The sequence below is a fragment of the Pogonomyrmex barbatus genome, unplaced genomic scaffold (assembly GCF_055798465.1).
Source record: "Pogonomyrmex barbatus isolate J1 unplaced genomic scaffold, ASM5579846v1 scaffold10, whole genome shotgun sequence".
Lineage (NCBI taxonomy): Eukaryota > Metazoa > Arthropoda > Insecta > Hymenoptera > Formicidae > Pogonomyrmex > Pogonomyrmex barbatus.
In genome coordinates, this window is record NW_028297099.1 from 1209815 (window position 1) to 1234504 (window position 24690).

A 24690-nucleotide genomic window follows, 5' to 3' on the forward strand; every position below is an offset into this window, starting at 1 on the left:
ATATATATATATATATATACACACATGTATATTTCAAAAATCAGGATTTAATCGATCTTTTCTGAATCTTACTGAATTTATCTGACTGATCTTTATCTTACTGAATTATAGGCTGTTACGTCGTTAATGCCAGTGAAACTATCTATAAGTACATTTGTACGTAATAATATGCAACGGATGATACAGATTATGTGTAATCTACACAGAATATAATATATAGAATATAATAGAATATAATATATAGAAATATTTTTCTTTCAAGTAAGAGACATATAAAAATAGCGGATGCATTTTCGCAAGACCGTCACGAGCAACCGTGACTGCATATACAACTTACTGAAAATGCTTTTCGCGCAAGAGTGACTTCGCTCACTCACAGCGCACGTAACGGTCGAGTTATTAAAGTTATGACAACCAACCCGCTGCGCAACATGCAACCCTGGTTTTCCTACGATGGCCATCAAATATTACATCGAGGAATATGTGGTGCCTGTAATTTTTGAATAATTTTCTAAAAAAATTTATAGAAGCTAAAAGAATAATTTTCGTAATTAAATAAAAAGTGAGAAAGAGAGAGAGAGAGAGAGAGAGAGAGAGAGAGAGAGAGAGAGAGAGAAATGTTATTGTCAAAAATGTTAAAAATTTAAAAAAAATTATCCGGAAGGAGAAAAAATGATTTGATTGAAGTCTTGTCATTTTTATTGTCGATATTATTAAACATACTATTCCAGATAAGGCTGATTAAATTTTTGCTAAAAAGAGATTCAGATAATCAATAATAAAATATAGTATTTTATTATTTAATTTCGCGTGATTCAGAGTGCTTGACAAAAAAAAGTTTTCCATGTTCGATTGCTTATAGCTCAAAACTTGTAAATATTTTCGCTATGGAAGAACCGACTTTAAACCGGCCGAAGAATATACGCCAATTTGTGTCGCCAATTCAGATATCCTGTATTTTTTTTCCACGTGGTCGTTGTGCTTGCGCCAATACACGCGTCCACTTTGACTGCATTTTAACGAGGCCTATTGTAGATCGGATGAATAAAGTCAGACGGCTTCGATGATCGAGGATAACAGCCTCGAGATCCGATCGTGTTCTCGTCACGAATCAAAGCGAGCGAGGATGTGTAAAACGCGTTACTCGACGGTGTGCGTTGTCAATTGAATGAAATATCGCGAAATGAAAGATCGACTTTATTAGCAGAGGGCTCCGAGAACCGACAAGGTGGCCAGAAAAGAAATCATATCTCACAAAGAATTACGATTGTCGTCGCGTGATCGTCAAGGGCCGCAAAAGAGCAAAATACTAAACGTTCTGCTGTAATCTTGCTACAAACGTTCGGTTTTTTCGCGCTCTGTTTCTTGTGTCTTTAATTTTATTATATTTTAAATTTTAAACTAGACAACACAAACACGACGCGTACGCTATATATATATTTTTTAAACTTTTAAAGTAGCAGAAATTAATATAATATTACAATATTAATCTTTTGATACACTCGATATACACAAAACGATCTCCGCGATCTCCACAGCCGTGTTCACCAAGTTGGCACAGCCAGAAAATCAATCGGCATCGCGGAAAGGGGCGATAATAAATTTCAAGGGATGCGAGTGATCGACTTTACATGTCTTTTTTAAAAGTGGGATATGTCGTAATTATATAAATAGATATACTTATGTCGTAATGATATAAAAAGTAATTATATAAATAGATATAATTATAAAAAATTGGTACGTCGTATTAAAATTATACATTTTTATGAAAGCTTGAATACGCGATAGAAATATGAATATACGATGAAAGATTTGTACAGTTTTGTACAGATCCATAAATCTGTATTCTCGACTTGGAGAATGAGACGAATGACGCGACGTCGGTTTTGGACAACATGGAATAGGCGTGGTAGATGATCCTATTTATTCGCTAAATAATTTAGTCGAAAAGATGTTAATGCTGTTCGTAGCGTTATATGTAAATTAGTATATCAGATATATTCGTATCGTGATGATACAGAGTAACTGATTATTAAAAAGTATAATCTCATTTTTTTTTTAAACAATGGCTTGTATCAATTGATTCTTTCAATTTTTTATTAGAATAATTTTCTATTATTAAAATTAACAAATATTTTATTTCCAATGTATTCTTCTATTTCATATATTTAAGGAAATTAAATAAATGACGAGATAATACTCCGAAATCGGATCTAGGAAAAAATGGATATTACAAATACACATTTGTCATAAGAGTCTTTTATTATTAATTTTATCGGAAATGTAGTAAGAAGCTTTTCCGCATGATTAACGAAAGATTTATGAATGCAAGGATAAAAATTATATTCACGCGAGATAGAAAATGCGATAAAGGCTCGAAGGCTAATGTTTAATACGCGTTAAGTCTTCATAAATTATCCTTTAAAATGTCCTTTAAAATTGTCCTTAAAAATCCTTTTTTTCACAGAGACCGTATAGAAGCTTTAAATTTTAAGGTGATTATGAAGTTAGTAATGCCCAGCGGAATTTTCGCTCTCGAATTCGAAAGCTAATGTAATAAGATCTAAACGGCTGTCCCCATCAGGAATAAAATCTCTTTTATTGCTCAGAGGAAATTTTATAAAGTTAGGGAAAGTTCGAGGAAATGGTGAAAATATCAATTTTCCGAAAAATAAAATGAATTTTTACTGTGTAGAATTGTATATAATATTAAAAACAATTAATGAACCCTTTGATGGCGAGGATACTGTAAAAGATGAAATTAATATCTTTAAGTTATTTGTATATGCAGTAAAATTTTTATAATCTTTTTATATGCTAATCGCAAGAGAACTTGGCAAGTTATTTTTAATATATTAATAGTAATAATTTGTTTGTATCTTTGTTAAGAGATCATATGCGATTTTGTAGATCTCCTTGGCGAATTATCGATACTATTTTGTAGGAATGTCAACCGGAATTTCTGCATGATCTCGTTCTGAAGATGAAGGCCTATATTTTCACTCCCGGCGATTCGATATGTCGGAAAGGCGAGGTCGCTCGTGAGATGTTCATAATAGCCGACGGTATTCTGGAGGTGATCAGTGAAACTGGTAGAGTCCTCACGACAATGAAGGCCGGAGACTTTTTCGGCGAGATTGGTATACTCAATCTGGACGGATTGAATAAGTGAGTAAAATTTTTCCGATCTTCTTTCCACCCGAGATGTATTAGGATCCATAACATAGAAATGAGGCAGATGATTAAACGAAGCAAGAGAAGGCTCACTTCTTCACGTATGCATAAATTTAAAAAAATATATTTTCCAAAAATTTGAATGAAGAATGCTTTAGACGAATTACCTTTTTACAAATTTAAATTATAAGCATAACATTTTACACCCTTAACTTTGCACGCTTTAATTAAGGAAGTTAAGTTTTTAAAGTTGAAAATTCGAAAAAATTTTTAGACGCACAGCTGATGTTCGTTCAGTGGGTTATTCCGAGTTATTCAGTCTCTCGCGAGAGGATGTGTTGGCGGCGATGAAGGACTACCCGGAGGCGCAGGAGATCCTGCAAAACCTCGGCCGAAAGCGGCTGATGGAGGCGCAGAGGGTAGCGCGGGCGTTCCGTCAGCCCACGTCCCCTGGTCACGATTCGTCCGACAATAGCACCGGCAAGAGGATTGTCGATAAGTTAAAGAGCGACGTGAAGGGCCTGAAAAATGTCTTACGGAAGAGCAGGCGCAACACGCGACCCGAGGAGAGCCTGGAGCTTCAGCCGCTGGCACCGAAGGCACCTGTCCTGAAACGGCAGCAGAAGTTCGACGACGGCCAAGACTTGTCTTTGCCCAACAGTCAAGAGCCGCCGGTGTCGCCGTTAGGCGCCGGTCTTCCGTTGCTATCCAGGCTCAGGCTGCTGAAGGAAAAGGAGGAGAGAGAGGAACGACGTAATCTGATGGATACGTCGGGCCACGCGACGGAGCCACACCCACCGCCAATCTCAGAGGCCTTGAACCCTACCAATCAGAACCTGCCGTTTCTGCAAAGGATACTTTTGCTGAAGGCGAAGAACGAACAGGAAACCACACAAATAGAGAGAGAGGCGCCCATCAAGGAATCCCCGCTGCCTAGGAACACCATTCCCGAGGAGACGAGCACGCAATCGGACGAGCAGTCATCCTCGGGTGATCAAAACATCGTCGTGTCCACCGTGACCTCGCAGGTTGAGATGCGGGCGATCAAGCCGATCAAAAAGCCCTGGACCACTTTAAAAAACGCGTCGTTGACCGGCAAAGATAATTCGCCACAGAAAAGCCCGCCGACCAGGAAGCTACAACAAACCAAAATGTATGCCTCCGTCGATGATCTTTCGCCAGAGTACTGCGGCTTACCTTTCGTCAAAAAGCTCAAAATTCTCAACGAGAGGCAGAAGCTGGCTGAACTGGAAAAGGCAGTCAGGAGCTCGTCTCTCGATTGCGGCGAAAATGTCGAGCCGGAATTCGACAGCAATCTCACGAGAAGTCATTCGGAGGCCTGCGCCATCGAGTATGCCAGGAAACTGGCCAAGTATAATCAAGTAAATCCTTGTTATCTAACATATTTTTATTATTTTCATATATCAATTTCATATTTCAGCTATTTTTTTTAAAGAAAAGAATTAATATTAAATTTCGAATGAATAGGATCGACAAGCGACGGCATCGCCGGCGGAGCAGCTGTCGCCAGAGAACGAGACGCTCGAAAGGCGGAACCTGAAGAGCATTCTGAAGAAATTGTCGGCCAGCAGTAGAGCCGGCAGTTCCGAGACTTCGGCCACGAGCACGCCGGATCGCGAGGCTGCGACCGCCGAGCTGAAGAGACTGATGAGAGCGCCGACGATCGAGGGTTATGCCGCGCGGCACTCGAAGCTGTCCAAGAGCGTGACTTTCAACAAGTACACGCTGCAGAGCCCGCCGTCCGAGCAACCCCTGCAGCCGCCGTCGAATTACCCGTTGTCTGGCACCCAGGATCAGCCGTCACTGCCGCCGCCCAATAAATTCAGTTTCCGTCCTGTGAGCAGTGTCGGTGGTGTCCTGCAAACGGTGTCGCGGCCACGGGAGGAGGAGTGCCTGGGCGAATTGCTCTCCGGGGTTGGCGAGGTCATCAAGGCGGGCCTGGTGAGTGAAGAGCGCGCACGACTACCGTTTCCTTTGTCCCCGCTTTCAATGGACAAGCTTTGTGTATCGCTCCCTGTCGTCACACGGGAGCGCCATTGTCAAAAGGCTGCTCTCGTTAGAAACGAGGGACGTCTCGCTCGCAAAATCAATATTTATTGACAGTATTAATAACCGATGGGAATGGGAATAAGTAGTATTTCTTCTACATGTAATTGATTTTCTTTTAACTTTAAAATGTTTTAAATCTATCTTAGATGTTAACTTTTCTCTTCTTGTGGAGCAAAGAGAGGAACATCCTCGTGTTGTAATCCCGCGAATTTAAGCCCGTCGTCGTTCAAGCGTGTTGTCCAAAGTCCCAAACTTGGTACTCATCGTCGCCAGATGTACGTCCATCAAGCCCATCAATTATCCAACTCTGCTCGCAGGAGTTCTCATTACCGTGTAACACACGGTGACTGTCCCGATTAATCATACCGACGCTTTTGACATTACAGGAGGACATGCAGAGCAAATTCGAGCGGCAGTTCACATCGCTCGAGCTCGAGGTCCGCAAACGTGACGAGATAATATCTCAGCTACAATCGCGGATCCAGGAGTTAGAGCGAAGAAAACTGCGTCGCGCGGACGACTCCGGCGGAGACAGCACCGAGCACGACGCCTCTATGGAGGAGGATCTTGATGACGATCGCGAGGATCATCCCTTCATGCGTGATAGCTCCGTGGATACCGTCCTGACCACGCGATCCCGCGACCGACACTCGTCCTCGTCGGTGGGCTCGAGCTCACGTAGCAGGCGATCGTGGGAAGAGCATTCGGAAAGAGAGACCTTGGAATTACAGGAATTGCCGAACTCGATAGTGCCACAGAGATTGTCGCGGGAGGACGTGGCGATCGATCTTGAATCCAACAGCGATAGCAGATCAGACGAGGAATTTGACATTTCTGGCCACCACAAGGGTGATAGCGACGAAGGCGACGAGGAGGATGAAGAGGAGGAGGAGGAGGAGGAGGAGGAAGAGGATGATGACGACGAGGACGATGATGATAAAATCGTGCGGCAAGACGGCTACAATAATTGGGAGGTCGCGCTGCTAGCGAAACAGCTCGAGGCGAGGAGAAGAAGTGGCGATAACGCCAGCCCGGGTTCCTAGCGCATTAATGAGATTCTAGAAATACTGTGTTACCTCACGAACACAATACGCTCCGACGGATGGTGCAATCCGCTGGCTGGGTCCGGCGGTAGTGCAGCTTTTTGCGAACACGATCATCGCTCGTATTCACAATTAGATTTCGATAGTATGACTAGCTGCAGCGAGACTATGATGTAGTCCGATCTCGCAGGGCGTTGTTGATATTTACTTCTTCCTATTTTTAATTCATTTCATTTCATTTGTTTTCTAGTATCTGTGATAGGTCTCCAGCTCGATAGATCGGCGACCCTGTATAATTTTCTCTTTATCGCGTCAATAATATCGTGTACAAAAAAAAAAATTTTCTTGTCTCCCTTTTCAGTCTTCTCTTCATCCTCTTTCTTCCTTCCGTTTTTCCATTACGAATAGATCTTGTCGCAAATATAATTAATTTAAGTCGTTTAATTTCTCTTGAACATACATTGGATTGTAAATACTCACAGGTGTGCCTGAGAAAATATTATAAATGGAATATTCAGGACTCTTCTCTTATTATATAAACATCCTAATTGAACGTACAAGATATCTCAGAGTAGCTATGTATCAACAGCAAGATTGCAATCTACAGGGAGTTTCTTGAACGTGAATTTAAACGTTTTGTAGGGCAAAAATCGAAACTTGGACTTAGAATACCGTACAAAAATATCCAAACATCATTACATCTCGAAAATATATGTATCTTCTTGATATTTGGTCGGCAATATTCGAGAATTTTCCTCTATCTAATCAATCATATTCCTGAAAAGCTGCACCACGAACGAACGGAGATAGTCGGTTGTACGAAACGAGAAGAGGAATAAATAATTTTAGAAGAAACAGTGAGAGAGAGAGAGAGAGAGAGAGAGAGAGAGAGAGAGATTGGGGGAAAGAGAAAGATATAAATAGAGAGATATAATATAATTTGAAGCGACAGAACTTAAAATGAAAATATATTACGTATACTGACCAGACCAAGCTCAATATTTCTAGAGTCTTTACAAGATACGTCTATTAAGCGACAAATGATTATTAAAGTAAGGAAAAGAGAATTATTAAGATCTTGTACATATTAGTCGATAATTTATTTATTTATGAATGAATGATGAGCGAATGCAAGAGAGTAAGATTATGGAGAAAGGAAGTAAGTATAGGAGATACGAATATATAAAAGTTAGTGCAAGAATGAATTTTATTGGACTACAAGGAGAGGAGCATTTTAGATGCTGATATGTACCTAATGTGCGGACGAAAGGAATATACAATAAAGCAAATGTTTTCAAATGTCGTAATTGTCATGTCCCATCCCCGAGCGATTATTTTGACAGCTGTTTTATAGTCAGTTTATTATCGTATTATTTATTTAATACTAGAAAAACGGGATATTGGTTTAAAAAATAAAAATAGTTGAAAATGGCTGATTTCTTTTTTTAGTTTCATGTGTTAAATTTATTTTTAACAACTTTTATGTTATATCCAATTTTCATTTCTATTTTTCGTTTGCGCTATTTCGCGGACTGACGGTAAGTCATTGCATTGTAAAAAGAATCGCCGACTCGCGTAAAGTCACACGGTAGTGTTCTCGGTTGACTTGACACGCGAGACACTACTCCTGATGTCTCCTGATCGTAAAATCAAAACTTTGTCAAAAAAACTCGTGGAACGCTTTAGACTTTAAATCACGCGCCATCGGCAATATTCACTGACCAAACGGCGCGCGGGGATCAAACGTAGCGCCACGCAAAAGCCAAGACATAACCTGTAATCATAATAATAACAAAAGCGTCGTGACGGACTTTTGTTATCAAATACTGCGGAGTCATATCACACGATATACGGTTTCGCGCGCAATCCGCGCCACTATTGTGATGCTGAAAATGTAAGTCTATTGCGACTTTGGCAGGATGGGTGACATACGGGCTGGTCTCGAGGACTTAAAGCTCGATGGTGCTCTGTTTGCCAATGTTAAATACTACGTCAGCGGCGAAGGTGATCCGAAGGTACGTTACAACTCACGATCGTTTCCCGCGTTTTTGCGCCGTCAATATCCCGACAAATCGGATGGCTGTGAGATTCGCTGCTGTCGCAAACAATTGAATGATGTTTTCCGGAGCTACGATGCCCCTTTTTTCACTGTAAAAACGAACGCATCTCGATGGTCGATAAAGGTTATAACTTGAACGCGTGCTTTAACACGTCGTTCTTTCATCGGATAGCCTCTCTTCTATAACAACCATTTGCTTTTTAGATACTTGAAATGACAGTGCTGAATTACTCCAGATTTATATGTTCGAACATTAGAAAATGTTATGCTTTATTAATTATAGACGGTACTTTTACAGATCTTGAATTTATTGCAAGAAGGTGGGGCTGAGAGGTCCAATTATTTTAGTGATTTTGTTACACACCTGATAGCAGGCAATGAAGCATTAGAAAATGATATTTCTGCAGCAAAGGATTTATATGAGATACCAGCAGTTACACAAAACTGGATTTTATATTCCGTTAAATGTAACAAACTTCTACCGTATCCTTTTACAAATGCACATTACTTTTAATATTAATATATATATATCCTATATATATATATACACACACACACACACACACACACACACACACACACACACACACACACACACACACACACACACACATATTGATATAGTTATATTTTTCAAACTGCAATTTTTATTTAAATGTTTTTATATTTCAAGTAAACCATTTAAACTGAACAAATTTTTAACAAATTGCTTAGAATTAATGTGACAAATTGTTAACAATTGAAACAAAAAGTTTTGTTAAAAAAAACTTTGAAAATATATTGAACGTATTAAATTTATGACAAAATATATATATATTTTCTTAATAAGTTTACTTAAACAGACCGAAATATTTCTCACCAGAAGAGAATCAGTTATTCTCGAACATATGTGTTTGCTTATCCCAGGTAAGTAGAGCAGACAGCAAGTCTCTATGGGCAATGATAACATTCCAAGGTGGCAAATGTCAGTTGCGCTTGGACAAATATTGTACTCATCTGATTACGGGTAAAGCGAGCGGTTCAAAATATGAAGCTGCTACGAAACATCACATACCGATTGTAACACCTGACTGGGTAATGGAATGTTGTAAGAAAGGTACTCTCATTAGCGAAGTGGAATATCATCCCAGACTGTTAGTGTCTCCAAACAGTTCGACAGCTATGATTACCGGATTCATGGACGAAGATACAGATAACAACATTGCACAAGAGGAACAAGACAGGACTAAGGCCATGTTGGAGCAACTCAAGCAACGTATGCCATGGAATCAGCCGAGTCCACCAGTATCCTCGAATGTTTCACATAGTCTTGGTGTAACTAGTACAGCAACTGTTCCTTATTCGACGAACGGACAAAATACTGTGAATATGCAGCCACAACAGCATCTTCCACGATCAGTTCCCTCAACTTCCGCAATTGTTTCGTCTGTTTCTGATTCAGATATTATCAATCAAACAAATTGGATCCAAACATCTCAACAAAGCAATGTTTCTCAACAAATGAAAATTATACCATCACAAATGCAACAGCAAGAGCTATCCCCACAACAACAACAGCAGCAGCAGCAACAACAACAACAGCAGCAGCAGCAGCAGCAGCAACAAATAAATATGCAGCATCAGTTGATGCAACAGCAACAATTAACGCCACAACAACAATTAACGCAACAACTCACGCAGCATCAACAACAGTTACAGCAATCACCGTACAACCAACAACTTCTGAATCAGCAGCAGTCACCTCAGATACCACAACAACAGCAAATAATAGGACAACAACAGTCAATAATACCTCAACAACAACAGCAACAACAAATAAATTCACAATTGCCTCAACATCAGTTAAACGTGCAACAACAGCAACTGTTGACACCACAACAAAAACAATTGAACCAACATCAAATTATTCAGCAACAACAATTACAAGCTCAGCCACCACATTTAACACAGCAACAGCAGCAAGTACAATTGACAGCTCAACAGCAGCAGCAACAACAGCAGATAATTATACAACAGCCACCGCTATCTTCTCAACAACAACAGATAGCGGGTCAGCATCAATTAACTCAACAACAAACTCCACCACAGCAACTTACTCCTGAACAAAGACAACTTATCTTGTTGCAACAGCAGCAACAACAGCAAAAGATACAACAGATCTCGCAACAACTGCAGCAATCTGCCCCACAAAGCCAACAATTTGTTATAAGGGACGGTCAGTTGCAACAGCAGCAGCAACCACAACAACCACAGAACCAGCAATTAATCGGACCAAATCAACAAGGATTTATCGTTCAACGAGATTCGCAGTGGCAGCAACAGCAATATCATTTACAATTGCAAAGGCAGCAGCAGCAACAACAACAACAACAACAACAACAGATTGGACCTCAGAGACCTGGAGGGCAATGGAATCAACAACCACCTCAACCTCCGCGACAGTTGATTCATTTGGACGCACAGACGCATCAACAATTGCAGCAGATGGATCCACAACAGAGGGCTCAGTTTATCCAAAAGATTCAAAAGCAGCGAAACCTGATATTGCAACGACAGATGCAGAGTCGTCAAGCACAACAAGGTTCACATATTGCTGTTATAAGGAGTCCTGGTAAACCAGTGCAGCCAGGTAATTTACAATGGGTTCAGCAAGCTCGACCACAAATGATGGGACCGCAACTCGCACAAACTCCAGGGCAAAAGCCCGTACATCCTGGAGTGCAGCCACCAGCATTAACTCCGATAAACTCTTCCAATCAAGTTATCGTGCCGCCTGGCCAGGCCGTTCAAGGCCCGCAAGCGTCGCAAACAGGTCAAACATTCCAACAGGGACAATTGACACCTCAACAGATAGCGCAATTGCATATGCAGAAACAACAACAACAGATGGCTAGATTGCAGCAGTTGCAACATTTACAACAAGGGGTGCAGCAAGAACCGTTAACTTCCTTGCCGAATAATGCACAAATTCCACCGGATCAACAACTCGTTGTAAATGCTAAAACAAAAACTGCACTTGCTAACATGTTAACTAATAGATTGCAAGGTGGTGCTGCTGAAGGTAGTGCAGCTGGCCAATTGAGATTGATGACTGCGCAGCATCGACCTCCACCCCCGCCTTCGCAGGACCCGCAACTTTTAGCCGCTTATCAGAGGAGAACTTTGGGGAATATAACGAATGGTGCGCCTTCAGGAGCACCTATAAAAATGCAATATGCTCCAGTTATGCCACAACCTAAGGCTCAGTTTTACGGTCATAATCCAAATTTAACACGTATGTTTTTATCTTTTGTTGTTGCATTATAATGTTTAACAAAAATATGGGCGTTTTCCAGCAAGAGACACAGTGTAACAGTGAATCATTTCATCCTTGTTGTTTGTAATATTAAAAGTCTCTTGTTATAAAATGTGTTATAAAATGCCCTACGTAATGTCAGAAAGACATTTAGTTTTTTAATGATTTAAAAAATTATTTTATTCTTACGTGTGTATATATATTTAGTAATGTTACATCATCATCATAATGACAGAAAGAATATTTATATTTTCAGTGCCGCCAGAATTATTTTTGTTAGGATGCTTCTTTGTTATTGTCGAATACGATGTGCAGCGTCCTAATGAAGTCTCGATTTGGAAACAAGTTATTGATAAATACGGTGGAGAGGTAGAATCACAGTATTGTACCCGTGTAACGCACGTGTTAGCTATTACGCAGAAACATCCAATCGTGGTGCAAGCATTGCGCGAAGGAAAACGTTGTGTCAGTGCGCATTGGCTTTCTGATGTTGTCAGTAAGCAGCAATTATTACCACCTTGGCATGCCCTCCACTTTCCAACGCCATTTAGCTTAACTGAGCTTCCGTGTGGCAAGCAAGTCATATCATTTTCTGGATTTGAGGGAGAGGAACGAGCAAAAGTCAAATGTATGTTAGAGGCTTTAGGTGCAAAGTTCACGAATTACTTTTCCAGACACAATACTCTTCTTATTTGCAGAAGGTACTGACGATCATCATGTTTCTTCAACTGTTTTAGCTACATTATTTTAAACTAATTTTCAGTTGTTTGTTATATTGTGTGATATATTTTATTTTACTAATCGATACATTAATAATTTTTTTATTTTAAGTAATGTTATATAATAATTATACATTATTGATGAATTTTAGGCCAGATGGACCGAAATATAAAAAAGCACGCGAGTGGCAAACTAATGTCGTAAATGCACAGTGGTTGACAGATTTACTTTGTGGACAAATGAATGCTTTGCATCAACTTGAAGGTCCAAAGTATCAACAGTTTAGTCTGAGTAATCCTTTGAGATTAGATTATTCACTAGTGCCTCATCTCATGGGTATAAGAGTTGTTTATTTAACAGATTATTATAAAACAGCTAATATATAATATAATTTGAAATTGACTTCTATTATGGAAACTTTTTTCTTTTTTTGTAGCTGCTTGGAAAATGCCAATAAATATTTCGCAAGAATCGTATGCCAAAGTAAAACAAGTTGGTCAGGGTCCAAATTCGGTCAGGAAAGCTAAAAAGCCACGTTTGGATGGTCCATTATTAAATAAAGATCCTCATCTTTTGGGTCTGGATGAACCAATTGTTATTAGCAATCCTGATCCTCCGCCACCCGATAAACAACCAAGAATATTATTTTCTGGTATTAACCCTAAAAATCATGCCAAGGTACTAAATAGATAACATTTATTTGATTTTTCGAAATATCCGAACTTGTAAAGGAGCACTCGATCTTTTTACGATTAATTTTGATTTTTATATCCTAATTCATTTAATTTTACATATAATATCATCATTGACATAAGCATTCATATATCATATAATATCATAATTAACATAAATATAAACATATCTATCATCTTTGTCATATCTATCCTCTTTGTCCTTATTTCTTTTCGCACTTTTTTAGTTTTTGCCTCCAGTTTTTGTATCCTCGTCCCATAACTTTTTTTATCCATGTTTTCCCAAAATTTGCCGCTATACACACAAGCGAAGAGGTATTAACTTTATATATATTTGTTTATAAAAATCTATTATAATATTTTATTACTCTATTTCGTTATTGTATAATCTCTTGAACATAATTTATTTGGTTTTTAGAGAATTCGAGAATTAGGAGGTGCTTTAGCTGCTAGTTGGCGAGATGCTACTCATCTCATAATGTCAGCACCATTACGAACGGTAAAATTGTTGTGTTGTTTATCGCGATGTAAATATATCGTCAAGCTAGAATGGCTGCTCGATTGTTCTGCAAAAAATACCTTCTTGGACGAAAGCTCTTATATGCTTGGCGATTCAGAATTTGAGAAAAATTTTAATTGCAATATTGAGAAAACTTTAGCTAGTCCTAATCGAGGGACAGTACTTAAGGTAATAAATTAAATTTTTTTTAGTATAGAGATTGATTCTCTTATTTGTATTTTATAATAAATAGCAGCAATATTTGAAACAAATATATTTTTTAATATTTTTCTATTCGAATAGGGTAAGATATTTTATGTTACACCGAGTGTAATACCATCTCCTTCGGCAATCGCGGAGATAATAGAAAGCGCAGGAGGTACAATGGAGAAAACCCGTAGATCGGTCGCTCAAATACAAGAGATGAATGCTGGAAAAATAAATTATATTATTGTGACCCATGACAAAGATCTCCATCTCCTTTCTGATGTTTTACGTGCAAATATTCGTAAGTAATTTCGAGTCAGTTTTTATATTTTCTTATTTCATTGTTCTTTTTGCGTGAAAAAAGTTCATCATGAATAAAGATTGAAAGTGAAGTAGATATTATTAAGCACAATAGAAATTGCATTTTCAATTATTATACATGTTTTTATTTAAAATTTTACAGATGTGTACAATTCGGAAATCGTATTAGGTGCAGTTGCACGACAATACTTCCAACTTGATGCGAGTTAAATCTAAAATATACAAGTTACACTTTATTGTATTTTTATCCCTATTATGGGCCTATCAATTCTTTAGTAGTTTATTTTCGAAACGGAAATTTTTGCTTACCTTCTGCAATGGGACAATAAAGAAAGATAATTTTATGATATAAAAGAAAATTATTTTTATAGATTTACATCCACTTCATCTCCTTTTAATAAGATTTTGTATTATTGAAAATATGCACACAATAAATTTAATATGTTTAACACTCATTATGCAAAGATTTATTAAATACTTATAAAATGTATTAAATGTGAATCATCAGAGATTTACTCAATTGAGATAGTTTATTATATTGTAAAAACATGCTCATTATCGAATTAAGAGTGATATTTTAAAGCACCGGCACCATAACCCTCGTAAGCAACGTTGTCGACAAACTGCTTGGCCAAATGATATAGATTATCGTCAATGCCGCTGGCATGTTTTATCATTTGCAGCAACTGAGCTATCAATCTACCCCTAGTAGGATAAGCATTTAAGTCAATCTGCCCTATCTTTGTCTCCAAGTCGTCTTGTGATAGGAAACTCCTCAAGTTTCTATATTCATCTGTATAGATATCTAAATTTGGCAAAGCTTGAAGAAGATCCTTGATATCGACGTTTCTGATCGTCTTCTTTTCAGTTTTGATTCCTTGAACAAAGCTAGCTAAATATGTCTCCAATTGATTGACGCAATCAGCCTGTCCTTGATTGATTCTATTATCGAACGTGGTTATCAGCTCAGCGATGCTCCTCGATAGGACACCATGTGGAAGCAGACCCGAAGCGAACAGAGCCTTTAGCGTTTTCAATGTGGCATCTATTGGCCCATTGATATCCTCTGAAGAAATGAAAGCAAGAGCTTTTCGCCAGACTTCTAACTTGATGCTTTTCTCCATAGCCACATCCATGAGAAGTCTTCGAATTTTGACGGAGTTTTCTCTTTTGGCTATCGCAGAGAAAACTGGTGCGGCGACAATAGAGTTTCTTAGAAGCTGCCAACGTTTTTGGTTATTTTTCAAAATTAGCTCACCATAGACACTATCTACGAAGTTCGATACCTCACCTTGGTGAGCCTGTTGACGTCTGAGTTGACTGATAAAAGCCAATAACAAATCTTTCCAAGATGCATATTCGAAAGGAGAAAATTGCTCTATGACGTTCTTTATATTCGTATTATTCTGAATTATGGATAACAACGCGATACCGTCTTTTGATCTAGAAATCAGTTTGTCTCGAGATATCAGCAGCGTATAATTTAGAGTATTGTTTTGAAAGAATCCGCTGAATTCGGCAGACTCCTGGCATTCCGAGGGCCTCAAGAATGGCAGTAACACGTTAGCAGCTATCAGCGTCTCATTTTGCAGGGGCAAACTCGAAATAGCATTAGCGATCAGCACGTATGGATTGGGAGACACGCTGAAGCCGGTCAATTCATGCTTACCGTAGGATTGCAAATATTCGACGAGAACTACGATTGCTTCTCTTACTTCCGCCGTCGCGCCCGATATCCACAGATTCGCCAACATGTATGCGATGAACGCAGGATGCGGAGAGATGGTCTTATCATGGATCAACTTTGCCGTATCACCAACAATTTTTGGCCAAGGTCTTTCAAGATCCTCGAGCGACATGCGATAAATCAAAGGCAAGGCCGCTTCCTTCAGTTCTTTCAGTGGGATCTTCTCCAACGGATCTGCTTTCAACGGTCCGAAAGTAGGTCTGTAAATTTCATCAGCATTCAGAACATCCTCCGACAGAGATCGCCGAATCAAGGATATCGCTGGCAAGAGATATTTAGGCAAACGATCCTCCATGGATCCCAGGATACTATCTATCTGCTTCGCAATAGGTGCGTACGTTATGGAAGGTAAGACGTCGAGGCACTCCAGCAGCGAACCGCCATTCCTCAAGTAATCCTCAACAATCTTTACGGAGTGATACATCTCATAATTTTGTATCTATGAAAACCAAAAAGAGACAGAGAACGTGTAATCGTGTAAATTCGACGGAATGAAGATGACTTAAATTTACGTCGTTCCGTTTCTTGGAAAGCGGAATTTACTTACCGGCAGTTCATGAAGAATTTTTCCGAGATTGTGCTTCAGTCGTGTCGCCGTTTTTAATTTCAACATCAGTTTCCTTTCCAGAGACGAGAGGTATCTTCCGTCATCGTCGAGCGATTTGGACGATCTCGCGAGAAGAAATCCGAATACATGGATCAGTATAACGTAACGGAGCCACATCTCTCGGTATCGAGCTGATTCGATTGTGCTATCGACGCCGTCTAGTTCAAGGTATATATATAAAAAATACCGGTTGCGAATTTATGTGTATGTGCGGCGATAAATTACTTTTATTAAAGCGTATATGTGTTGATAACGCAAATTGAATCTCTACGATCGGAAACGGTATAAAAATTCGCGATTGCCGATGTGAGCAGCATTAAACTATGATCCGGTCAAAGCGATCTCCGGGGACTGCGATTTCAAGTTTATTACTTGTAAAATTCTCTACATGTTCTAAAAAAGTAAAGAAACACGGGTATTCCTAGAAAAAGCAACTTTTTATTAATATGTATATTCCTAAATATTTTAAAAACTTATAGAATAGTATATACATTGTAGAAAGGATATGTGTGTATAGTTTATTTTTTAATTTAATTTTATAGTTTTCTAGTTTTTGAGAGAAAATTTTTTTATACATGTTAAAAGAAACTAACATTATAATGTATATTTAATACAACTGTAAAGTAAAGTCATGAGCAAAGTCACTGACACTGTCGTTTTTTGTACCTTTTATAATGCTTTACAATATAAAATGACTGTTGAAGCGTGGCACGTTAGATGATACAGTATATATAGTGAAACATATTGAATAAGTACGTTGGTAAGCAGTATTTATAATACATGTCATGATACGATTTATCTTAATCGTATAATAAATCTACCACTGTGACGAACAGTTACATTTATATTCAATCTTGCATATTCTATTTTACCGTGATAAATGCAATGGCGATAAGAAGAATCGCCATAAAAAGTCAAAGGTAAAAAACTCGTAACTGTTTAATCCTCACACCGTATCGTATATTTTGCCTAAATGCCGCGCGGGTTATCGAATAAATGTTAAATGTTAAAGAACTTGTCGACTAGTACGCACTTGGTCTTTACGCACGGGAAACGCGCGTTACGTCTGCGAAATCTGTTGTAGAATCCAGGATGAGTATCTGGCCACGTCGACGAAGACGATGTACTTGGTGAGGTCGCAGACCGGTTCGGAGCGATCGTAAACCGATCGGGAAACGATACCGCGTAATTGATAACGACGCGTGACGGGGTCAAAAAGCACCAGTCCACTTCCGCTGTCACCGTTGCAAGGACCGCTGTTGTCTTGTAAACCGGCGCAAAAGGTGCGATTCGAGATGAGATAGATGAAACGTGGATCGCTCAAGAGACAGTCCTCCTGCAATTCGTAATTCCCGCATTTCAGAATTCACTTTTCCGTCGACCTTCGAATACATCATATTATTAGTAATTGGTATGGAATGTTATTTTAAGAAACGATCGCGAAAATTCCACGGTGCGTCTTTACCGCACAATCGGCGGTCACGTTTATCGATTTAAAAGCAATCGCCGCATTCGTCACTCCGACTCAAGGCGTGCAATAACGCCGACAAATCCATCCGTTATGGATGCATATCACAATTGCAGTTAACTATGTAACTATGCTAAAATCGAAATAGAATATCAACGTCATTGTTAACGCGGAGAAACTCTGTAAATTACTCAGAAAATCTTGTCTGCGATTGGAATTCAATTCGCGTGTCGAAAATCGAAAATCAGGGAGAAACGTTTCTCACCAGACTCACTATCGGCACCATCGCCATCCGTGGTTCCTCTGTGTAACGATGACCGAATTCGTCTCTACCCCACCCTACGACGTATGCCATCTTGTTGACGACGCTCTGAAGTCTGGTCGGACCGGACCACATACAGACAGGTTTGATAAAAGAGCTGTACTCGACGGGTGTCCTAAGGATTAGAATCGCCAGATCGGAGTCGCCGGTGTTCGAGTGCGCGTAATCGGGATGAATTATGTAGCTCGCGACCTGCCGATTCTCAGTTCCCTGTTCGCGCCACGCGTGCAAGTGGAATCTCCCTAAGGCCACTTCCAGCACATTGGGGGGTATAGTTTCGTTGGTGTAGCTGCTGAACTTTAGACAGTGTGCCGCTACAAAAGATAGATAAATAAATAAAAAGGTATCTTCTAATAACTCGCATTCTACCGAAAAAAGAATGCGAATAGTTATAATAGTTATATGTGAATAGTTATTAAAAATATTTATCAAAGATAATCTCAATACATTTGCGTGTTAACGTAGCAACAATCTAAAGAGATTAGTTATATAATCTCCGTTCGGTACACGGAAAATACAAGTAATGTCAAAATTTTTCTTTCGATTTTTTAACATACCTGTTATAACATGCTTGTGTGTTAGAATAGAACCAGCACACTGAAATACGTGTTCAGTCCTCACGATGAAAAGTGCTACTAACCACGGCCACTGGCCTGGCAATGTCTTCTGCCCGTTGGAGATCAGAAGATTTACGTTGCCTCCGACGTGTTGGCTGATACCGCATTGATTATGACTTTGTGAAACTGGTTGTGGGGCTGATTGAGGGGTTGGAACTGGTTGTGGAATTGGTCGTAGAGTTGGTGGTCGGGTTGGTCGGATTGGTCGTCGAGTTGGTTGTGGAATTGGTCGTGGGGGTAGTTGTGGGGCTGGTTGTGGGATTGGTTGTGGAGCCATGGTTGGATAAAGAAATACATTATTGATAATTCCTGGAGAGAGAGTGACTCTCGAATGTTCTCGAGGGGGTTTCTTCGGAGGCGTTGGCGCGGATGTTGGTCTCGAACCACTCGCGCTTAATGGTAATACGTTTGGTGGAAACAAAGTATGCTCCAGTTCAATGGTAGTTATAAAATTTCCCGGTGCTAAAATAAAGCATGTGTTTGAATTGTGCATTTTTTTTTAATTAGGAAAGAATATTAATCTTGTGCAAGGAAAAAAATCTTCAAAGAATGCAAAAAATAACTGTGAGATTCGTTTTTAGATTCGTTTTACAAATAGGAAACAACATAATGATAGAAAATTTTATCCTTTTCAATTTTATTTTTTTTTTCATTTAGTGGATTTATTTAAGGATCTATAATTGGAGATTGAACATAACTAGATGCAAAATAAAAATAAACTTAAATAAAAATAAATCACACGATTTACTTGACTCAAAAGAATAAATAATTGTAATTTTTACTTCTGCTTCTTTGAATACATATGATATTGTTTTCCAAGTAAATATAGTAATACTCACGATCGGGTCCAGAACAATATTGTTCACCGTTAAACCAGATTCCAATCACCGACGAAATCGGATTGCGCAAGGGAAAATAAAGACGATACATCAAAGATCTACCTTGTTCAACATCTCGAACGGATTCTTCTTTCGATCGTAACAATTCCAGCCGACCGACATATCTCTAAAATACGGATGATTAAACTTATATAAATTATAATTAAATCTATAACTAAATAATATGTGTGTGTATATCATCAAATAAAAAATGTCAAATAAAAGTAACAAATTAAATTAATTTTATCAAATTTTAAAATTATTTTTTATTATCTGTTTCTCTTGAGGTATTCAAATCACAAGAAAACTGTATTTAATATTTCAATTGATTTGATTTTCAGACATTTAAATATATGAAAAAATTACTTTATATAGTTAAAAATATATAAGAAATAATTTACTTAAAAAAATGTTTTATTAATATTTTGGCCATTTTCAAATTTTTTCCCCTTTAAGATGAAAAAAAGTTTTACTTTGTCCGAACATTAGTTGCAAGAGTAGTAGAAGTCCAACTAATTAAATTTCATCTTAAAAATGCTTTAGAAAAACAGCTGAGTTCAATGTATTAAAAATTATTAGAAATCACCAACATTAATCATAAACTTTTATGTGCAAACTTCTTTGATGTTATTAATGATAGTAAAAAGGAATATTTACCGTAGGCAATTGAGTGTTAATCTTGAAAATCACTCTTATATGGAGTTGAACATTTTTTGGTGGAGATGGGATTTCAATTTGTCCTAGTACTTCATTTGTTTCAGGATCCATTATGTATTGGAAGTATTGAGGACATGGAGATACTTGTCCTCGTACTAGCGTACAAAGTAACAGCAACGCAATCAAGATAGAAATCTTAGCCATTTCGTAGAACTCCGTTACAAATCTAACAAAATATGTAATTTATAAATATGTATTTAATTTTTAGAAATACTGAATATATATTTCTTTTATTTAGAAAAAAATTTTTTAATATTTCAAAAAGAATTTACATAATCAGTAATTTTGTTTCAAAAGGATCACAATGAGAAATGATAAATCTATCATGCTAACACAATTATATGAATGACATTTACATAATTAATATTCATGTATCTAATAGTTGTACATCAGATACATTGATAAAACAGAAAACAGGATTTTACGCGATGCACATGAAATAATACATAGTGTGAAATGACTTATCACCATTACTATTTGTTACAAGCGAACCAGGAAAACTAATGAATATGTAGATAAGTTCAAGGATGTTGATGTTTTGAGTAAAACATCATGAATATGATGATAAATTCAAACATCCAAACATAACGTATAGCGTGTCTATTAACACATGCATTTGGCAAACAGTATTTTAATTGTACTATCATATTAAAACTATAAAATTATTTTTTCTCCAAATTAATACTTTGTAAATTTTCATATACATTTTTTTTCATAATTTTTTAACTATTGAAATATTTATATTTCAATAGTTTAATAATTTAATAGATATTTAATAGAAAACTGATTCATACGAACTGAATCTACTGTATATATATATATATATATTTATTTATTTCCCTAAAATTAAATAGTTATTATAAACCTGTACGATATATTGCTTGCACTATCATATTTTTATGTAATTAATATTTCCTTGTACAAATAGACTAAAACTATTGCATCAAATACCTCTATTACTGAGCATCATATGTCTTCTTTGCTCAATAACCATTGTCAAAAACTATATGTACTTCACTTCATATCGATACGATGAAAAGGTCAGCAAAGATAGTAATTTCATTCTTATCGCACTTAATTTGTTTTCGCATTATTATGAACTGCTATTTTAACAACAAGATTTCAGATTCAATCTGCATTTCAACAGTTTGATCAGTTTAATTGAATTTAATATTTTTAAAAAATTGAACAATTAAAGTTTAATGATCTTCCAGTAAATCTTTTGCTCCAGCAACAAAAAATCTTTTACAAATTTTTTACAAAAAGAAAAAGGAAATTATTATGTAGATCCAAATTGAAAACGTAAGAAATATTTAAATATTTAAATATTAGTAAACAAAATTTAAGATATTAACAACGAGCAATGTAGCTTGTTTAAAGTCGACAGAAATATATTTGTGTATTCAAGATAAAAAAATGAGAATTTTAATGACACATTTATTTTTTCATAAATTTGACAGCGTTTTTTTTATCAAAGAACATTCGTCAAAGAGATATTAGGAAATGTAAATTTATTTTGAAAAATTAAAAAATAAGAACAGATAATTTACTTAAATGTATGCAAGCCCCAATTGCGAATCGCACAATAATTGCTAGATATATACGCGAAATTGCTTTAATCACTAGTTTTCAGTTGATCATGTTTAAAAGATTCTGTAAGGCAAATCGACACCTGTACGCGAATCAGAGTATTTTCATCATCACCGTGCATTCTACGAGCACATATTCACCTTGCACCTTGGCCACTCAGCTGTTGTCAAACCGGTAACGGTGGGTCATGTACAGTCACCGCTTCATTAAATGGATTTCAGATTCAGATAAGATTATTATATTTCTTATATTTTATTACTGTTTATATATCGGTATCTCTCGCATTCTTATTCGAACACTGTAGCGTCTTCTTGATATTATTATGCTTCGAGCAAATTCTTCCTATTTCTTTGTCGTTTCTATATTCTTATATTTATTTACTTATTATATATTCTTATTTATTCCGAGACATTTTGTGCAAACACTCTGAACGAAATCTGCTTAAATTTTGGATTTTTCAACGTCGCGACGACCGAAGATTATCCAGCATGCTAATCTTCGGAGAAGATTGCGCTCCCACGGCCTTGCCGAACCTTCACCAACTGGCCAACACTAACTGACCAGTTCTCTATCGGAACAGTTTCCGCGCCGAAGATGGTGGGGTATCGCGAGTTTTAATGACCGTGAATCGTGTCATTCAGCTCATCCAAGAAAAACACGCGAAACAAATCCCGAACGCAATGAGGAAAATGAAAGATAAGTGTGTCCGAAACACCTCTTTCTGGACGATACCGCGCGAGAAGGAAGAAGACTGAGGAATCTGCGGACTGACGTCCGATGATGAATCACGACCGCGTGTCACTCAATATCGATTATTATCACAGAGAGACCGAGAACTTGCTTGCGTATTCCTTTCAATGATATCTTCAGTCATGCATCAGCTTATGCAAGCGCATGTTCGAAAAATTAATACCGTCATACGATAATTCTTCTTTATTTTTTGTTTCTTCTCTTTCTTCTTTATTTTTTGTTTATCTTTTTTAGTCCCGCGTCTAATCGCTACTAATAATTTCATCATCCGTGATCAATCAAAGAAAAGCCTTTAATATCATAAAGTCTTTAATATCATATTTTTTTTTTCCAATTACATGGATATATCAGCATTTGTATGTATAAGATCAAGTCTTTTTAGTATTTTTTTCGAAGATTCTTTTCGTATTCGCATATTCTCGATGATGATTTCCAAATCTGCTTCAGGCGAGTCAACTTTACGTTTCTTTGTATAAAGCGCGTTTATTGTCTTCGAGAAAACCGAAAGAATATTGCATTCAGTTAATTTAAAGGAACGTAAAGCAATCGCTTAAGCGGATTTCTCATATACGGAAATACCAGTTTTTCAGAATTCCTCTATCGTTCAAACACGTTTGCAACGAAAGAAAAGAAGGAAAGAAAACAAGGCGCTTAACAATGTGGATGACCCCCCCCCTCTCTCGAGTGGTTCGATGGAACAAGAAATCGGGGAATCCAAGACACACCGATAAAGCGTGTTATATGCAATACTATAAAAAATTAGCGAAAACACACACAGAAATATCTTATTGCGCAACAAAAGTATAAAAATAGTAAACGAGAATGAATAAATCGCCGAAATACAACTCACGTATTGGGCTATACAGAATATCCCATTCATGTGCTGGATTAACTTTTAATGAGAGACTCTTAATGAGTTTGAAGTTAATTTCTATTCAGCGAAAATGTCAAAGATCACTGTTTTTACAACTATTCTTCAAAAATTTTGGTATAAATTCCTTAATTATATTAAGTACCAATCTTGAATTAGTTCCATTTTAAATATAAAGTAGAACAAAAAGTATTATATGGAAAGTATAAATAGTGTATAAAATTATTAACGCAAAATTTTCCTCGATATGTCCAGTTGGAAGTGAAGAAATAGATAAACTGTCGTGGTTATACTTCCGGTATAGATAGAAAGAAAAGCAATAAACGAAATAACGCTTTATATTGTCAAAGAAAAAGATTAACTTATAACTAAGTTATTTTTTCTAATGCAAACGGTATATTCAATTTCACGAGGAAATTATAATATAAGAATTAATATGTATTATAATAATATAATTATATACAATGTTTTATTTATAGCAAAATTGTTTTTTACAAATTTGAAGTTTAAATTTAGATTAAAACAATTAAAGGTGCATTTGTAACTTGTTTGTTGAATTATTTGCATATATAACGTTAATTTGCTTCTAAAATTATACTAATTATACTAATTATTATGCAAATTACTTGTTTGAAATTAAAATAAAATACAAAACAAGGTATAAAATAATATTTCAAATATATAAGTATTAGTGTTGAATATAATTACTACTTTGATTGTAAATGTATAAATTTTACGTTGCTTATTGTCATTATTCATACATTCCACATGTTGCAGAACATGTCACTGTGACGTCACTATGACGTCATTGTAATATCGCTGTGACGTCTGTTAATTGAAGAAGATTTCTTGGAGACTTACGAAAATTGCATGCTATATGTTAAAATTTTTAATCGCTGCTTTGGTATTTCCAAGAATTACACAAGACGTGCAGATTTCCTCTTAAATTGGGAATGCACTCGCTCAACGATAAGCACAATCAGCAAAAGCTCTACTAACATAAGTTAAATGGGGCTTTCCCACATAATATGTAATATTGACAA

The 24690-nt window shown here is 37.0% G+C and overlaps 4 protein-coding genes across 22 annotated transcripts in view; 2 read left to right on the plus strand and 2 right to left on the minus strand.

Annotated features, from left to right (window-relative positions):
- The window catches only part of LOC105422974 (uncharacterized), a 119394-nt gene extending 111808 nt beyond the window's left edge, over nt 1–7586 (plus strand). For 17 of the 18 annotated variants that reach the window (XM_011632573.3, XM_011632569.3, XM_089070313.1 and 14 more), the window contains 4 exons: nt 2945–3168; nt 3449–4556; nt 4663–5136; nt 5631–7586. In XM_011632573.3, coding sequence (XP_011630875.2) covers nt 2945–3168; nt 3449–4556; nt 4663–5136; nt 5631–6287 — 2463 coding nt within the window. In that variant the 3' untranslated portion in view covers nt 6288–7586. Of the gene's footprint in view, nt 1–2944; nt 3169–3448; nt 4557–4662; nt 5137–5390; nt 5520–5630 lie in introns of all 18 variants that reach the window. The other variant, XR_016137863.1, reaches the window with a different exon arrangement.
- A 438-nt stretch (nt 7587–8024) lies between these two features.
- Ptip (PAX transcription activation domain interacting protein) lies at nt 8025–14439 on the plus strand. Its single transcript, XM_011632581.3, has 9 exons — nt 8025–8302; nt 8645–8829; nt 9189–11620; nt 11898–12342; nt 12513–12697; nt 12798–13039; nt 13472–13741; nt 13856–14060; nt 14223–14439. The coding sequence occupies exons 1-9, from the start codon at nt 8207–8209 to the stop codon at nt 14288–14290; spliced, it is 4128 nt and encodes a 1375-aa protein (XP_011630883.2). The 5' UTR covers nt 8025–8206; the 3' UTR covers nt 14291–14439.
- LOC105422977 (uncharacterized) lies at nt 14178–16698 on the minus strand. The gene is made up of 2 exons (XM_011632582.3): nt 16375–16698; nt 14178–16266 (listed from the first exon to the last, which is right to left on the minus strand). Exons 1-2 carry the CDS (start codon nt 16549–16551, stop codon nt 14644–14646), a joined length of 1800 nt encoding a protein of 599 aa, XP_011630884.2. The 5' UTR covers nt 16552–16698; the 3' UTR covers nt 14178–14643.
- Nucleotides 16699–16852: 154 nt separating this feature from the next.
- LOC105422978 (serine protease gd) lies at nt 16853–22795 on the minus strand. Of its 2 annotated transcripts, none has more exons than XM_011632583.3 (6): nt 22167–22795; nt 20377–20602; nt 19681–19846; nt 18782–19303; nt 18168–18538; nt 16853–17770 (listed from the first exon to the last, which is right to left on the minus strand). In XM_011632583.3, exons 2-6 carry the CDS (start codon nt 20578–20580, stop codon nt 17495–17497), a joined length of 1539 nt encoding a protein of 512 aa, XP_011630885.2. In that variant the 5' UTR covers nt 20581–20602; nt 22167–22795; the 3' UTR covers nt 16853–17494. The 2 variants fall into 2 exon arrangements, with proteins under 2 accessions (XP_011630885.2, XP_088926450.1); XM_089070324.1 differs by lacking the exon at nt 22167–22795 and adding an exon at nt 21987–22130.
- Between the last annotated feature and the right edge of the window lie 1895 nt (nt 22796–24690).

What these genes read in the sequence shown, in the direction of transcription:
- Ptip (XM_011632581.3), top strand. Translation starts at nt 8,207, where the DNA reads ATGGGTGACATACGGGCTGGTCTCGAGGACTTAAAGCTCGATGGTGCT. An exon ending in AAATGTAACAAACTTCTACC is followed by an intron (nt 8,830 to 9,188) that starts GTATCCTTTTAC and finishes TTACTTAAACAG; the next exon opens with ACCGAAATATTTCTCACCAG. An exon ending in ACTCTTCTTATTTGCAGAAG is followed by an intron (nt 12,343 to 12,512) that starts GTACTGACGATC and finishes GATGAATTTTAG; the next exon opens with GCCAGATGGACCGAAATATA.
- LOC105422977 (XM_011632582.3), bottom strand. Translation starts at nt 16,551, where the DNA reads ATGTGGCTCCGTTACGTTATACTGATCCATGTATTCGGATTTCTTCTC. An exon ending in AAATTCTTCATGAACTGCCG is followed by an intron (nt 16,267 to 16,374) that starts GTAAGTAAATTC and finishes TGGTTTTCATAG; the next exon opens with ATACAAAATTATGAGATGTA.
- LOC105422978 (XM_011632583.3), bottom strand. Translation starts at nt 20,580, where the DNA reads ATGGCTAAGATTTCTATCTTGATTGCGTTGCTGTTACTTTGTACGCTA. An exon ending in TTAACACTCAATTGCCTACG is followed by an intron (nt 19,847 to 20,376) that starts GTAAATATTCCT and finishes TCCGTATTTTAG; the next exon opens with AGATATGTCGGTCGGCTGGA. An exon ending in TGGTGCCGATAGTGAGTCTG is followed by an intron (nt 17,771 to 18,167) that starts GTGAGAAACGTT and finishes TACGAATTGCAG; the next exon opens with GAGGACTGTCTCTTGAGCGA.